At 46.1% G+C, this 15,352-nt stretch overlaps 1 protein-coding gene across 3 annotated transcripts in view; it reads right to left on the reverse strand.

Annotated features, from left to right (window-relative positions):
• Nucleotides 1–15,352, reverse strand: part of ADAMTS3 (ADAM metallopeptidase with thrombospondin type 1 motif 3) — a 131,565-nt gene that overhangs the window by 75,301 nt on the left and 40,912 nt on the right. For all 3 annotated transcript variants that reach the window (XM_072862985.1, XM_072862986.1, XM_072862984.1), the window contains one exon: nucleotides 12,566–12,722. In XM_072862985.1, the coding sequence (XP_072719086.1) occupies nucleotides 12,566–12,722 (157 nt within the window). The remainder of the gene's footprint in view (nucleotides 1–12,565; nucleotides 12,723–15,352) is intronic.

Genomic DNA, 15,352 nt, shown 5'->3' on the forward strand with positions numbered 1-15,352 from the left:
CGTACGCAAGATCAACTTTCCTTCTTCTCCATGGGAAACCAGGGATGACTACGTCGCATCCGGAAATTTTCAAAGAGATAAACTGGATTAAGTTGCCTAGTTCCCCCTTGGTTTGGATTCTTACCTATTTCTGCATCTCTAAGATCTTTCTAAAAATATACTGAGCACCAAACCCCTTAAAACCAGGTGTCTTACAATGGGGAAAAAAGCCAAAACTGCATAAAATTCAGGGGAAGAAAATCCAGCAACAGTCGTATGGTACGAAAATTACCATTGTATATTACGATACAGCCTGCTGAATTTTAATTCATTTTCCCCTCAAAGACATAGGTTTAAAAAGTCAACTGTAGAACGCCGGCTGATTAAAAAAGGATCTTTTCTTTGGGTGAGAGAGAGGCTCTTGATGCTTTCGTAGTATCACGTTTCAGTACTAAATTCGTATGATGCGCATGTGAAACACATACACGAGCATCAGCCCCCGCAAGCTGTGGGAGGAGTCATTTCCTCAGCTCCTGCCCTCTAATTCGCAGAAATTCGCCGTGATAAGGCAGCTCTGCTGCTTCCCAGTAGCGTGTTCTCTCAGACGGGGACCGTCCGGGTCCGTGCCCCCTCGCACAGCCGGAGGCGAGCCGAGCTGGGGAAGGGCTGCCGGCTGCCGGAGCTTGCCGAAGGAATCGCCCCGGCACGCTGGGTCCCTCGGCCCTCCCTGCTACCCTACCCAGCCATCTTCACAGCACTTTTAACCATCTCACATGCACCTTTCCTACCCAACTCAGTAGCAGAAATGAGCCGCTTCTCACCTGAGCTAGGGAGCTCAGTTCTACGATGCCGCCCAGCACTTTGACAGTGATTCTTTAGCTGTGTTAACATTATCCTTCCCTTCAAAGCTTCTCCTCGCCTCCCACCTCAAACAACGGGAATGAAACCGGCAGCAGAGAGGAAATCTCAGCAAGAGCCGCTTGTTCTTTCCCCACATGTTCAGCTGACACTATAAATCTCATTTTGGGAATCGGGCTGCTCTGGAAAGCATCATCTCCAGTTCGGTAGCTCCTCAGAGCTGACCCACATCCCAAACCCAGCTCTGGGGACTGCTGTGCTCGGGAGAAGACCCGGAGCGCCGGCTAGCATTGACCGTCACAGACTAAGCACCATGTGCAGGGTTTAACATCTCCTTGTCCATCAGAGGCAACGGCGAGTGCCACGCGATGCTGCCCTCAATCCCATGAACTCCATGAATCGAATTCTCAGTTGAATTCCATGCCAAGTCCAGTGGCGGGGCACTGGAACGCTCCGTTACGCCGGACACGAGCTGACCGGGCACAAAGGGTGGTCCTTACCCCGGCACGCCTTCGCCTCTTCGGGGATTACTTCAGGAATATCACCTGTGAACGGAACAGGCTGCCTTCACGCGGGAACAGCTGCTTCCACAACACTGAATAAACTCTGCTGTCCGTTCTCACCTCTGCTCGTTGAAAGTTTTCTTCCTCCTATGTAATCTGGGGGCATGAGGAGTTTTTATTGGGAAACGGTATAAGCCTTGGGATGGCTGTAAGTTGCATGTCCTGATCTTTCTCCATTTTTTCAATTTTCCCTTCATACAGATTTCTGTGTGTTTTACTACTCTGGCTTTGGGTGCCTGTGGTTGGAATCAAGCCTTTATCCTTGGTTTTATTTAAGAATAATTTTCCTTTGTTATTGCCAAGAACTGAAGACGACTTAAACAGATGGATGTCCCTACTCCCATCGTCGGGAGGTAAGCGCAACCTCCCCGACACAGACAGAGTGCGTAAGTCACTTTCTAGCGCTTTTTGAGCCACTCCTGCTCAGGTTTCTTTCTTTCTTAAAAAAATTTTACAAGCTTTTTCTCAGCTATGAAGTCTGGGTTTTCTTGTACTCATACGCATTTCAGAGCAAACAGGATAAAGCCTGTACAGCAGACACTAGGGCTCTTATATTTCCGTTTAATTGTATAATTATCTGGCTACCGTGAAGGGACTCCTTCCCAAGAGCTGCATGGCTCTGAACCTCAGCTTCGTTATCGCGGCCTCACTGACGAGCAGCGTGGCAGGTCTAAAGCGGTACGCTTCATGAATAGAATTTCTTGGAGGCACCTGGAATATAACTTCAATACATCTCACTAACTCCTACAGCTCTGTTTCAAACGAGGAGGAGTGTTTGTAGCAAACGTGTTTCTGCTCCCAGCTCTGCACAGACCTCCTCTTTGATTACAGCAGATTGCCTTCTCTGCTTGTTGGCTACCTACACTTTTCAGCCCTGTCGTCTAACACGTCCAGTTATGATCCATGCAAATGCTTTTCGTATATTAACTCAACCTTTAATGTGGAGCAATTATTAAATCAATTGTGAAAAGTCAAGGCTGGATGGTAAATCTGCCAGGAAACACCCAGCTACCTCATTGCCTACTGAATTTCTGGACACGGCGATCGTTCCTGTTCAAAAAGTTTTTGCTGGATGAAAGGTAATGGACATTACTTGGAACAAGGGAAATTCCAATTAGATAGGAGGGGGGGGAAAAAAAATATAACGAGGGTAATCCAATGCTGGAACAGGGGCCCAGAAAGGTTGTGGGATCTCCATCCTTGGAAATACTGGCAACACAACTGCTGAGTTACCGTGCTTTGATTCTACGAAACGTCGAGCCATAGAGGCCAAACAGATAGGAGCGCAAAGGGAACTGGGAGATGGCCCGGAAGACAGTATCTAATTCAGTCTACAGACAAGCACCTTAATTTTTCTCCATTCATGTCCCAGATTTTGGATGCTCATCTCAGGGAAGAATGGGATTGTTATTTTTCGAAGCTGGATGTAAATAACTGCACACAGGAGGACACCAGCACTCGTCACTGAGCTCTGGCAACTAATTGCTAAATTGCAGGGGCCGGCACATCAGTGGAAATACACGACATCGAGTTGACTTGAACTGGGAGGAAAAACACCTCGCTAAGCCAACTCCATACCCAACTGCCCAGTCTCCCTGTATGTCTCCGGTGACAGACATCATTAAAAAAGAGCAGAGAGACAGAAAACACTAAAACAAAGACACCTTCCAAGTACAAAAGGAATGCCAAACTCCACCTGAAAACCAGTGGGCCAAGCCCAACTGCGAACTTTGAGGGCAAAGACAGCAGATCTGAAACCTAAGCATGGGCTAGCCCTCAGGACAAAAGCACAGGCGGGACACGCATCCCGGGCCGTGCTCGCCGGGGACGTTCTGGGTCGAGACCAAAGCAACAGCGGCTCTGTAGAACCCAATAATACACATAGCTTCTTGGTGATATTTTGTGGTAATCAGTTGATTCCGCAGTTGTACTGGCTGACAGTGATATCCAAGCAAGGGAGGTTAAATCTAGGTCAGGTTATGCCTAACCAGGCTGAGAGCACGCTTCCATCTGCTGTGCAAACGCACGCTCAAACCCTTGGAGAGGGCTGTAATTCCATTGCACTCAAAGATATTACTCATCTACTTCCATTTCTAGAAGTGCTTGATGGTTTTCTCATCATTTTTCCTCCCACTTCTCCTCCTCCTCCTCAGATCCCTTCTCTTTTTTCCCCATGTATTGTAAATATATCCATCACCAATACTCATTTTCCTTTGTCCCATGCCGTGCTGTTCCTGTTTGAAAAGTACTTTGCTGACTACCTTTCCTTCGATTAAGCAAACTGTTACCTGAAAAAAAAGAAAAAAAACCTATCCCCACAAACCGATATTCAATCAAGAACTTCAATGAATCCTAAGTTTCAATTTTGTAGAAGGCGGCTGATTTAAAAGCAAAAGCTCTAGCAGTTCCGTTTAAAGAGGCAGGAGGCCTTTAGATGAGTACGAATACAGGTTATCACCACCAACACAACTTATACGAGAATGCCTGTATTGTAACAGCACGTTACAAAACGCAGTGTACTGGGGTTCTGTCTCCCCAGAAATCAGTTCCGTCTTTCCTGTCATTCCTGACGCGCAAACTTGTGTGGTGTGCTGCGCGGTATCTAAAATATCCTCCATCAGAACACAGGTCATGAGAAATTCTGCTGAGAAAGAGTTCAGACACCTTCTGGCACGACGTCGTCTCTAAGAAACACTAATGTGCCTGGGGAAGTGCTGAGGGAGGTCTCCGAAGCAGGCAATAGTCTTCCCATTCTTCTACCTTCTATTCCAGGGTTTCATTCCCAGGCAACCAGGAGCAATTCCCAAATCATTTCTTCCTCCTACATGTTTCCCACCTGGGACAAAGACACTCGAACCCAGTGCCATGGCAACCCCATCAGCCACGCAAGCACTCTGGTTCTTTAGGGAAAATGAAAATTCTGAAAGGAAGCTGGGAGATAAAGGCTCCTATTCCTTGTTTCCCACTGTTAGGAAGTAATTACAAAAATACTTTAATCTGAAGTGCTCTCTGGGTGAATAGGTTGTCAGTTAAAAAAATACTGTGATGTGAAGAGGAAGATAAAATTGGAAAACTTGGAGTACATTAACATGCTGCGTAACCTCCAAGCTTAAGGTTGGCTGTCATCGTTACACTACATGAAAAGAAAGTGCACGGAAAAAAATAATAAATGAATGAAGAGGAGGAAAGATAAATCGAACTCTTTGTGATCAGCTCAAGCAGAATATGATCCAAAACCTGCCTCATCAGCCCACTGACGTAAATCCGAGTCTTCTCACCGACTCCAGTGGATGTGGATCAGACTTTTACGTTTCTGAGAAATGCAGTTTGGAATTTATTTTACCATACTCCTGAGCCTGGTTCAGTAGAACTTGAAAGAAGGCCTCCTGGGTTCAAATTTGATTCTAAACTCTACAGTTCTTTGCCCGTTTCTATTGTTTCTTGAAAGCTTTCAAGGAATAAGGTTAATGATCGCACATCTTGGTGATGTCTGTCAGCTTAGGAACAAAGCAGGACAGACTCTTTTCATCCCGTCCAGACAGAATGATATCATCATTATACTTTCAAAACCTTCCAACTCAGGCTCGTCCAGAGAGCATTTCTTTCCGTTCCTAAGTGAAAAGCTATTTTGGTGACAAAATCTTAAATGTTTATTTCAATTATGTTTTAACATGACAGGCTCATACATTCTTCTAGTTTTTCCAGCTTTGTATGCATAGCTCATTCGCTCTCTGTTCCTCGGACCCTTCACCCCCAATACGGAGTCTTTTGATCTTTGTTTCTTTTTGCCCTTAAGAATACGTATTTTTTCTTTAACAGACGTTATTTGGGAATAACACTCATGACGTGAACACTGATTGCGAGTATCTGTAGTACTCAATTAAAATGAGAAGCACAGATGTTCAGTGTCTTTAGGATCAAGACTTAAATTACTGGGGAAGCTGAGCTTACAAAATGTCATCCCAGGGCAATCTGAGATGGAAAAGCCGTTAGGAGACCATCGTGCATATTTACACCCATGAAGAACTCTAGAGATCGTCCTGCTCTATGATAGGATTCCCAGACTATACCTAGCCAGATGCTCATCCCAGATGTTTAAAAACAAACGTCCAGCGTCTTTAAAGAAAAGTCTCAGAAGCTGCACTACTCCCTCCTCCTGGCCCGGCACAGCCTTCTTACCGAGCACCGGCACTCACACAGCAAGCAGAGCATTTTCTGCTCCCCAGGTGAGTGACCCTATAGAGCAGTCAAACGCTATAGCTGAGCACGTGCTCGGTGGCATCCTGCAAACGGCTGCCCCACAAGGTATGGCTGCGTTAGCAGGGGATGCCAAGTCACCGAGCTTCTCACATGGCTTCCACACTATAGCAGCTACTTAAAATATTTTCAGAAACAGTGCAGAGCCTTGCACAAATTGCCTTCATGATACAGTACCAGAGACGGAGGATGCTGAAGCAGTAACACTCCAGACCGGGGTTATTCTCTAAGCAGCTCACTCATTTCGGGCTAACAATAACTGGCTGGTAGGTTAAACGCGGCAACCCATCGTAGCTCAGACGAGGAGTTCCCCCCTTTTCTTACTGCTGGATTAATGCATGGTCAGAGGCTTTTGGCTGTGGGGGTAATACCTCCTCCTCCTCCCTCTGGGCATCTATCACCTTTTCTAAAGCTGAAAATATTCATTAGGATTGTTGGGCTGCTATGTCCCCACCGTCAACAAATGCATTTCTGGGTTGTGTTTCTCCTCCAGCACAAGTCAAACGAAAGCATGCTGCGTTAGCTGGGAATTGCTATGAAACTCGGAGAGTCACCGATTTCTCTATATTCCTACCAAGCCCAGTGAGAAGGTCCTCCGTAGTCCGAGCAGCCTGTCTCAGCTCACCGTCACGTGCTGTAAGCATGTACCTGTTCATTCATATTCTCCTACCAGGTTCACGGTGGTTGATTCCACCTCACTTCTGAGCACAGATATAAATTGTCAATCGTTTGCTCAAATTCAGATAAAAATTAGGACAGTACACATATTTTGAAAATGTGGTGTAAGTATTCTTGTTCCAGGTCATGATTACATTAAACGTTATGAGCTGACCAGTTTTCACATGGTTTTCTGTGTGACTCCTGTCTGACCCAGTTCTTCACAAGGAAGAACAATCAAGAGTCCTTTCTGTTCCCAAGGGAGAAATCCAGTTGACGACTGTTGATGCCATGTCACATCCTACTACGTTTAAGTGGTTTTCAATAGCTGGGACTTCCCGGGGGAGGCCTTGGCTACCATCCTGCAGAAGAGGAAGAGCTTCCTCTGTCCTGAAGAACTCGCCCAGGCTCAGCTCTTCACACCAGCAAACGGGCTTACCCCGTGCAACGGAGACCACGGGTACCAATTAGGCTGTTGGTTTTTAAAGTGATTTTTAACATTAACTGGTCAGGACCTACTGCTTCTCGCAGGGCCCTGCGTTGCCTCACATTAGCAGAAGAAAGATCAAGTTCCAAGAAATACAGTAAAACAAGATCCTTTGAATTAGCAGATAGATTACCCATGAAATACAAATAACCTCCCCTGCCACCAGTCTGACAAAATACAGAAAATCATCCACGTTTCCCTGATATGAGAGAGTGAGAGCATAGGCATTTTATAAGCATAAAACAACCACCGAATATGCAGGGCCATTTATACGCAAGACATCATATTCACACCAGAATGACCGAAAAGAGCGAGGTATAAAAAGTCAATAATTAATGAAGGGTTCCTTCAAGGAGTCTAAATTGGCTGCGCACACACACGAAGAACAACAGCCGCCCCCCAGTTCAAAGGGTATCTGTACCATCTCTTTAAGGGCTCAGCCTCTGCTATATTTTCCTAGCTCCTTAACTTGAGAGATGACAAAATTTAAAAAAAAATTAGAAGAAAGAAAGAAAGAGAAAAAAAAGGAGGAGGGAAAAAAAAGCAGTGCTATCTTGTCATTTCACTTTTCTTTCTGAAATATTCATATTTCTTCCCACCTTCTGCTATGTGTTTTGAGGGGCTCTCCCCTATGCTTAATGAAAGAGGTTGAAAAAAATATATATATACTTAAAAAAAGACGGTGTAAGCATTTCAGTTGTGAAGATGCAGAAGCTCCCCAGCACTCCTCCTAGCGCAGACACGCAGAGGGAAGGAAAGCCAAGGCCTATCCGTAAGCATTAACAGGTTTGTAACCCTACGGCATTCCTCAAACGAATGGGGCACGGTTTCCCATCTGATTTCTTGAGTGTTTCATGTAATGCACTTCTAAGGAAACCAATCTCTGCACAAAGCAAATGATGAAAACAGCGGGGTAGCGCAGGCCATACGCCACCACTCCCCACAGAGGCTACAGCTAGCCATGGCTACCGTCAGTGGGAATCAGCACAGGGTGCTGCTTCAGGGCTAGGGTTATGGTGCTGCAAAAGTGGCAAGGCTGAGCCCACGCTACACAGCAGCTTGGGGCATCCTAATATGTCCTCCAGAAACCCAGCTTTCTGGTTCCCACCTTTCTAAGAAAGCTCACTGCAACTTCATCACAAATAACCGCGATAAAGAAAAACAGGAAGGAGAAGGAGACAGATCCTATGTGTGCGCTTATTTCTATGAGAACACAGCCCACGAACCGATAAATGCTCCACTACACTGAGATCGTTGAGCTTAAGATGGTAGGTTTCTTGACTTGGAACTCCTATGCTCATTCTGTCAGATTGTCTGAAACATGTCCAACAAATTCCCAAATGTTACAAAATCCTGCAGGAATACCAGATGTCCTGTCAGACTGAAAGCTTCTTCCGTATAGCTGGAGTTGGAAGCTTTCATGACAACGGGATCTTTTAAAACTGACTTCTTGTAGAAAGAACACAAGGCAGCATGTCCTGTTTCACTGTGGAGGAAGGCTTTTACACAACGTTTCCCAGGTTTTATAACAACTTCACTGACAACAATTTTAAGTACTTTTTTATCTTAATGTCTAGTTTGCCGAGTCATCTGTCATCTGTTACTGAAACCATGGATTCCTGTCTGCGTCGGCTAAATACGCGGCTGAACTTCTCAACTGCCAGCAGCCTGTCCTCTGCATTTCTGCCTCTGGCCTGGGCGTGAGGGGCGCGGAGCAGGGCAGAGAAGGTAAGAAAGATTTTCATCCATCTCTATGTAGCAGACTACTTAACCACTGCACACTGTTTCACAGTGGCGTCACAGCCAGATCTGTTTCCTGAACTCAAACGTGTGTAAAAGCTTTAAGCTGTCAAAAGAGAGATTTCCCGTGAACATGAGCAACCCTTACCATTTATTTAGTTAGAAGAGCCGCAATGTTAAACCATCACGTGGGCCAAACGTTTCCTCAGGGTCCACGGGCTTCGGCAGCTTGCTTAAACCTTGATCGTGCTTGGATCTTAAAAAGCATCTTGAGGACATAAGGGTAAAGGCAATATAACTTACTCCTTTGCTGTGCCTAATCTGAGCCACGGCGGAACTACCAAACAACAGCACAGACGAGACTACAGTCTACTTTATACAATGCGGACAACGGTGCAATAACGATCAGGCTTTATCCAACTGGGACTAGTCAGTAGCTGGCCTTAGTCGATGATAACGGAAGGTGGCTAAAAGCAAAGAAATCACTCCAGCTGAAAAGGAACCAGGAGGGAAAATTAGCCAGCCTCCATCTACCTTTCTTCTTTGAAAAACAGGAAAGATGGGAAAGACTTCCAGTTTTCGCAGCACACTGCCAAGTGGAGGCCTTTAGACGCGTCTGAAAATTAAAGACCCACGGAAGCTCACCCCTAGACCAAAACTCACCTAACACATTTTAAGAAACCCTCTTAGGAGGAAGTTCAAGATACCAGCAGTCGTTGCAACATCTGCAGCGTTCTCACCAAAGCGCAGGCACGCCGTTCCGTTATCTGTGCCAGGATCAGGCAATGTTCTCACACGGGGGCTGTTGGGAGGTTCTCTGGCCACTTTTCAACTGAAAATGAGCTGTATACAAAAGCAGTTTGTCTAGCAGATTGAACTGTTTGGCAAGGCAATAATCAAGAGGAATTTTCCTGTGTATAATGTCCATTAGAAAGGAGGTTAAAAACCTTCTGTAAAGACAAACTGTAATAAGACTTGCACGTTTCTTTTAGCTCAACAGGCACAGAGATGGACATGCAAGCACCACTCGCCTGATGTTGCAAATGACCTTACAGGTTAGCAAACGACCTGATTAGAAAAACCAAGGTAGTGCCAGAATACAAAAATATGGGAGCCAAAAAACCCATACAACATCTTCTCTTCTGTAGCGGCAATTCTTTCATGTTAGGTAAGGTTTTACCCAAGACTATAAACTTTTGGGATGGAATGGGCTGGGTGTCTTACAGGAATAGAGCTCGGTTAAAATACAGCAGCCATCTAGGAAGTCTAACACATCCCCCTTTCCTGCCACGATAAGCTGCATGCTCTACAGGACCGGACTATACCTTGGCATCGCCGGGCACCTTCAGCTAGGTACGGTTACGCACGCGAGTTATCCACAAATCTGTGGCTATTACTCAGGAACTTTAGATTAAAAACGTATCAGCCAGTTAGGTGTAAGCACAGTGGTACAAAAGCGGGTGAACAGTTTTCCTTGAATGTCCATTTGAAATTACAAAAGAAAGGGAAGGGAGGAGAACTATCTTGCAGATGACAAAATAAATGCTAAAATACTAGTCACAGAAAGTACGATAAAGTGACAGAGCCTGGGCTGAGCTCCCTAATCGGCAGATTTTGCATCATGCAAGTTGAAATATAGAGACGTTTCATATAAATATGTGTGTGATACATCAACAGAGCACCTACCAGAGCATACCATGGACACAGACTGCCGGACTGTACCATAGCCAAAGGTTCATTCATTTTTGCTGGCGGCAGAACAGGCTGGTGACCCAGGATCTGCACAGCCCAGCTCTCTAGAGCACGAGCCGGGCTCCAGAGCACTCCCAGGAACATCACACTACATTCAGCTGTTTCAGGACACGACTGGCAAGCCTTGTAATCAAGTGGCAGACACAAGCACCTCTCTTCTCTCATACCCTCCACTTCCATTTAAAATAAAAAGCTCTGCCTTCCTCAGAGTTATATGGAATGCAGCGTGTCCCCTTAGTCTGTCTCTGTTTGATGGGGTTCTGGTTCCTTTCATGATGCTCCTTTCTCGCTGAATGCCCTCAAGGTATCCGTATCCACCTTTCCAGTTCTCGGTTCCACTTGCCAAGATGATCTGTATGGCATACTGCATACATCTTTTCCAGCCAAATGCTAAAATAACGACGCACAGCATCACAGAAACAGACCCCCTCTGCCAAAGGATGGAAGTGAGGGATCTGCAGGAAACGAGCCCTTTTGCTCTGAACTTATTGATAAACAAGAAAGTAGCTACAGGCACATGGCTTGGACGCTAAGATCGCTGTAAGTTACAAAAAGGTAGCTGCTGTGCGGAAGTGCTCCCTCTGACCGAACAAAAGAAGATGGGAAGATGCTGAAGGCATTAAGACCCTCAAAGGACTGACCAAATCCCAAACAACATTCAGAGATTCTGAGGTAGGACTCATCATTTAGATGTTTATTGTCTCACTAATCCTCAGATATTATGAATTGCAATTTAGAAATCCCCGAATAATTTGCCTCAGCTATTGCACGCTCCTGCTAAGCTTCCCCATGTCGTAGCTACCTGAAATTGCAAAGGCTTCCACGGATTCAAAACATGTACAAAGTCTGTGAGCACATGAAAGATTGTCGAGGAAAGAGATGCTGAATTTGCCGAAGCAGACCCAGAAGGTCCATCGTCAAGCACACGCTGTGTCGAAGCATGGTCTGAGTCTGCCAGCCCAGCTGACCAAGTGGTTTCAAGGCAGAAACGTAGCGCTGAGCCCATTGCCACTACCACAAAGGCTTATTTAGCACTGTTCAGTCAATCACACAATGGAGACGCACGAGCTAGGTTTGAATAACCTCACTGGGCTACCAAAAGCAAAGTACCCGTGGCAGCACAGGTCTCGGAGAAAAGCCAGGACCATGAGCCCGCGTGGCTGAGGCTGCTGCCGGGCCCCAAGCCTGCCGAGATACCGCTGTGCCGTACTGCGGTTGGCAGCATGGACCTGTCTTCTGAAAGACTAATGAAAGCCTGACAGGATCTTATTCGAAATGGCTGTCAATTCCTACCTGCTTTTTCAGAGGCAAAACTCCAAAACCACACCAAATTATTTAAGTCCATGAGGACTGGCAACGAGGGACTGCTTGATTCCTCTCTTTAATATTTATATCTAATTCTAATTCTGTGTGTTGTACGTAGTTGTTCTTTTTCTTCTCAAACCCTTTTAAGTTCCGAGAACACGTGAACACGAAGTACAAATAGGAATTTGAGAAGCTGAGAGATGCTGAAAAAAAGGCAGAGCACTGAAGGGGAATGGAGCTGCTCTTTCATCCTCAGCCCATAGTGTCGAAACCCTCAACGTTCACTATGCAACGCGGTGGCTTGTAAGGATTTGCATGATCTTAAAAGGGGGAAAAAAAGTACAAGCAAACGGATTAAAGTACCCAATAATTATTGTCAGATGGACTGAGCACATTACCTTCAAGACGGAGGGGAATCCTTGGATATGTCAAAATATATCCGATCAAGACAACTGCCTTCAAACAGCATTAATTGCAACCAGTAGAAGGAGGAAAGCAGCATCAGTCATTGGCATAATTTAGCTATTACTTCGAGAGAACTAGGACCCAAACTTTAGACCGAAGTTGTATGGACCGGCAAGCCTTAATAACAACTTAGAACATTCAAGTCATATTTCTGTTAACATCTCATGTCCCACAGTACCTTACCCACTTATGCAGAGCTCAGACTTGTTTCCACTTAAATCGGTACAAACTTTGCCCTTGGTTTAAGGAAGGAACAAACAAGCATTCTGCAACATTTCTTGACGAGAACCCTTTGTGGCCGAGTTCTGCTCTCCGAGATGAAAGCACACGTGCGCCGCTCTTGGCAGAGGAACTGCGTGGATGACTCTGATGGCGTATTTCAGCAACACATTGAAACGCTTTCCTTTCAAACAGCTCAGTCAAAACCGCCTCTTTCAAAAGCTACCATAGGCTAGAGTTACCTGCAATAGATTTGTACACAATCAACACAGGGGTACTGTACCTTCTGTATGGACATCAGGGAGCATATCGGAGGGCTGCGGCCCTACAGCCGATCGCCTGTACACCATGTGGATCCTTCCCTTTTCCTCTTCCATTTGCTTTCCTCTTTCCAAAGGCTCAATGAAGTATTCATCCTTATCAGTTCTTATCATTCCAGCCTGGTGAGGAAGACAGAAAACACACCGATATGTCATTTGAGACCCTGAAGACCTGGCCTGAGGCTTTAAAAACAAATAAAGAGGGGTGAAGCGTAAAACACTCAGCGTATCGCTGTCCCGTAAGACTCAAATTACCACTGCGTTTCCTTTGCACGGGCTCCTTGCCAGAGGCGATGGCCCTCTGCACGCTGGGGATGTGCATCTGGCTGAGGCCACTGTTCAAGGGCATTAAGAGAAGAGCCTGTGTATGTATGAGACACATTGCCCCTTCAGAAAAACCAGCTAAGACCAAAGAAGTTCACCATTTGTACGTCACGCACAGCTATTCTGTAATCTAAGCACGGGACGCTGAGCACTGCGTACTGCTGTGTTCTGCTAATCCTTAACCCGTACATATTCTGAACCCCTTACGGCTCAGGCCCTTCATTTTGCTTGATTCAAATCAGCAGAAGCCATACGGTTTCCTACCTAAATGAACGCGTACTGTTCCATCCTGTAACCATGCAGCTATTGACAATGCTTCAAAACCCTTTCTCTGTGTGTCTTCCGCCTGTAAAAGCTGCACGACAGGTTTGCAGACAAGGCAAATTTATCCTGGTGATCACCACAATTAAACGCCCTGGAGTAAGTCACACCTGCGTAAGTCCAGTTTAAGGGAAGAAAGACTCATGCTCAGGAGGAAAAATGTCTTTTCTGGCACTCGAATATAAATCCCAGTAAATAATGGTGAAGGAAACCTGGCAATACACTCAAGGAAACAGCCACTTAAAAACCCCTGCTTATATCGAAGGGCAGCACGACTAAACTTCTTCCAGCACAGCCAGTGAAAGCAAGAACATCGTGTTGGGGGAAAAACGGATACAGAGTATTTGCAAATACTGGAAAACACCAATGGGATTATGTATTTTGAGGAACCTGCAAGTTATTATCCAAGACGTTCACATACAAACCAGGAACGTTTGTACAAAACGCAGCAGAGCAAGTACGAACGCGCATTCTCCTTCTGACCTTCCTTGCGCGCAACGGCGGTGTTCTCGCGAGCGAGCGATGCGGGGATGGCTCCCCGAGCGCTCCCTGAGCCCCGCCAGACCCCCCTGACGCGGGCTCTGCGGCAGCGGCTGCCTGGCGAGGGCCGGGAGAGGGGACAGAGCGAGCCTGCCGGGACTGCCGGTGCCAGAGCCCCGTCCTGCGCGACCCCGCAGAGGCGCCGGCACCGACGGCCTTGGCCGGCGTGTCCGATGTGCCGGGGCGAACGCCCCACAGGCGGCCTACGGTAAAGCTCCCGCTCAGCTGAAGCCAAGGCGCGCAAAACCTCCTGGTCCCATCCCGCCTGCGTCGGTTCCAGAGGTGAGCTTAGGTCTCGCACCTCTATCGCAGGGCAGGATACACCGTCAGCTACAGCTGCCGCTTGCTCGCCGTCGGCCGAGCGACGCGTTGGTTTTTCCATAAACCAAAGAAACCCCGACAAGAGAGCTCAGCTACCCTAACGTTGGAACTGGAGATTTCACCGCATGTAAGGCAGGAATTGCAGTTATGGCTTTGACTGCAACCATAGACACATACAAAGTATGAACCAAAAAACCAAACCAAACCAAACCAAAAAACCCAAAGGAGACGATCCTGAGGGTTCTGCAAACTGCTCCCGGGCCCCCCCAGCCCCGCTGCAGGAGGTACAGCTGCAATCCTACACGCCAGCTTTGAACCCCATCCAACTTATTTATGGCAATGCTACACAGATTTTTTGGGGTGGGGTTTTTTTTTTTGTTTTTTGGGTTTTTTTTCAACGAATGGAGATTATCACAGTCCAAGCTTAGATAATTTGTCAAATACAAGCAGACACAATTGTGAAGGTATATGACCGAGCACAAAAATCAATTTTTTAACAAAAATATTCAAAATGACACAAAGAGTACTTCACCACAAGCTTTCCATGCTCTGTGCGGTTTCTTACATCTACGCTCAAATTTTCAGCTAATGGATTTCTTCAAATATTGGCTAAGCTACACAAATCTAAATACCACATTCTTCCTTTGTTTTCCTTACGTGAGCAGCAGTAATAAGTGAGATTTTTGGTTGGAATAAATCAGGTTAGCATCACAAGTCAGGTTTTCATGTGGCTAGGACACATAATTAGACTGGGAATTAACAAGTCCCCTTTGCATGTTAATGGCTTATTTGCTTGCCATTTTTCTGAGCGAAGCTAAGTTTCGTTCCTACAGTTGCTATGTTACTGGTGTAGATCTGGTCTTGGCATAAAGATTTTTTTGTAAATAATCCATTTTCTATGAAGCTGTTTCTGTGAGTTGAAAGCAGTTCTACCCCAAAGCAGTGCTCAGTGCAAAAGCAAAGCTTGGCTTCACTTTCCAGCTCCGACGTGTACGCTTTTTCTCGTCTGTGTTAAATCTACAAAGAGCCACAATTATATTTTTGAGAACGGGTGTGCCTTGCTGTAAAAGAAATACAAGAAGAATCTGCAAGCATCAAGCGTAGTTTCCATTTTCACAGCTCTCCATAACGCTTTGACAGACCTGACACATTCCAACCCCTTCAGCCACAATCACTGCCTGCTCCTCGAAAGCCTCCTAACTTCCCAGGCGCCGATAACCCGGCCGTATTAATACGGGAGAGAA

The sequence above is a fragment of the Ciconia boyciana genome, chromosome 5 (genome assembly GCF_034638445.1).
Source record: "Ciconia boyciana chromosome 5, ASM3463844v1, whole genome shotgun sequence".
Taxonomy (NCBI): Eukaryota; Metazoa; Chordata; class Aves; order Ciconiiformes; family Ciconiidae; genus Ciconia; species Ciconia boyciana.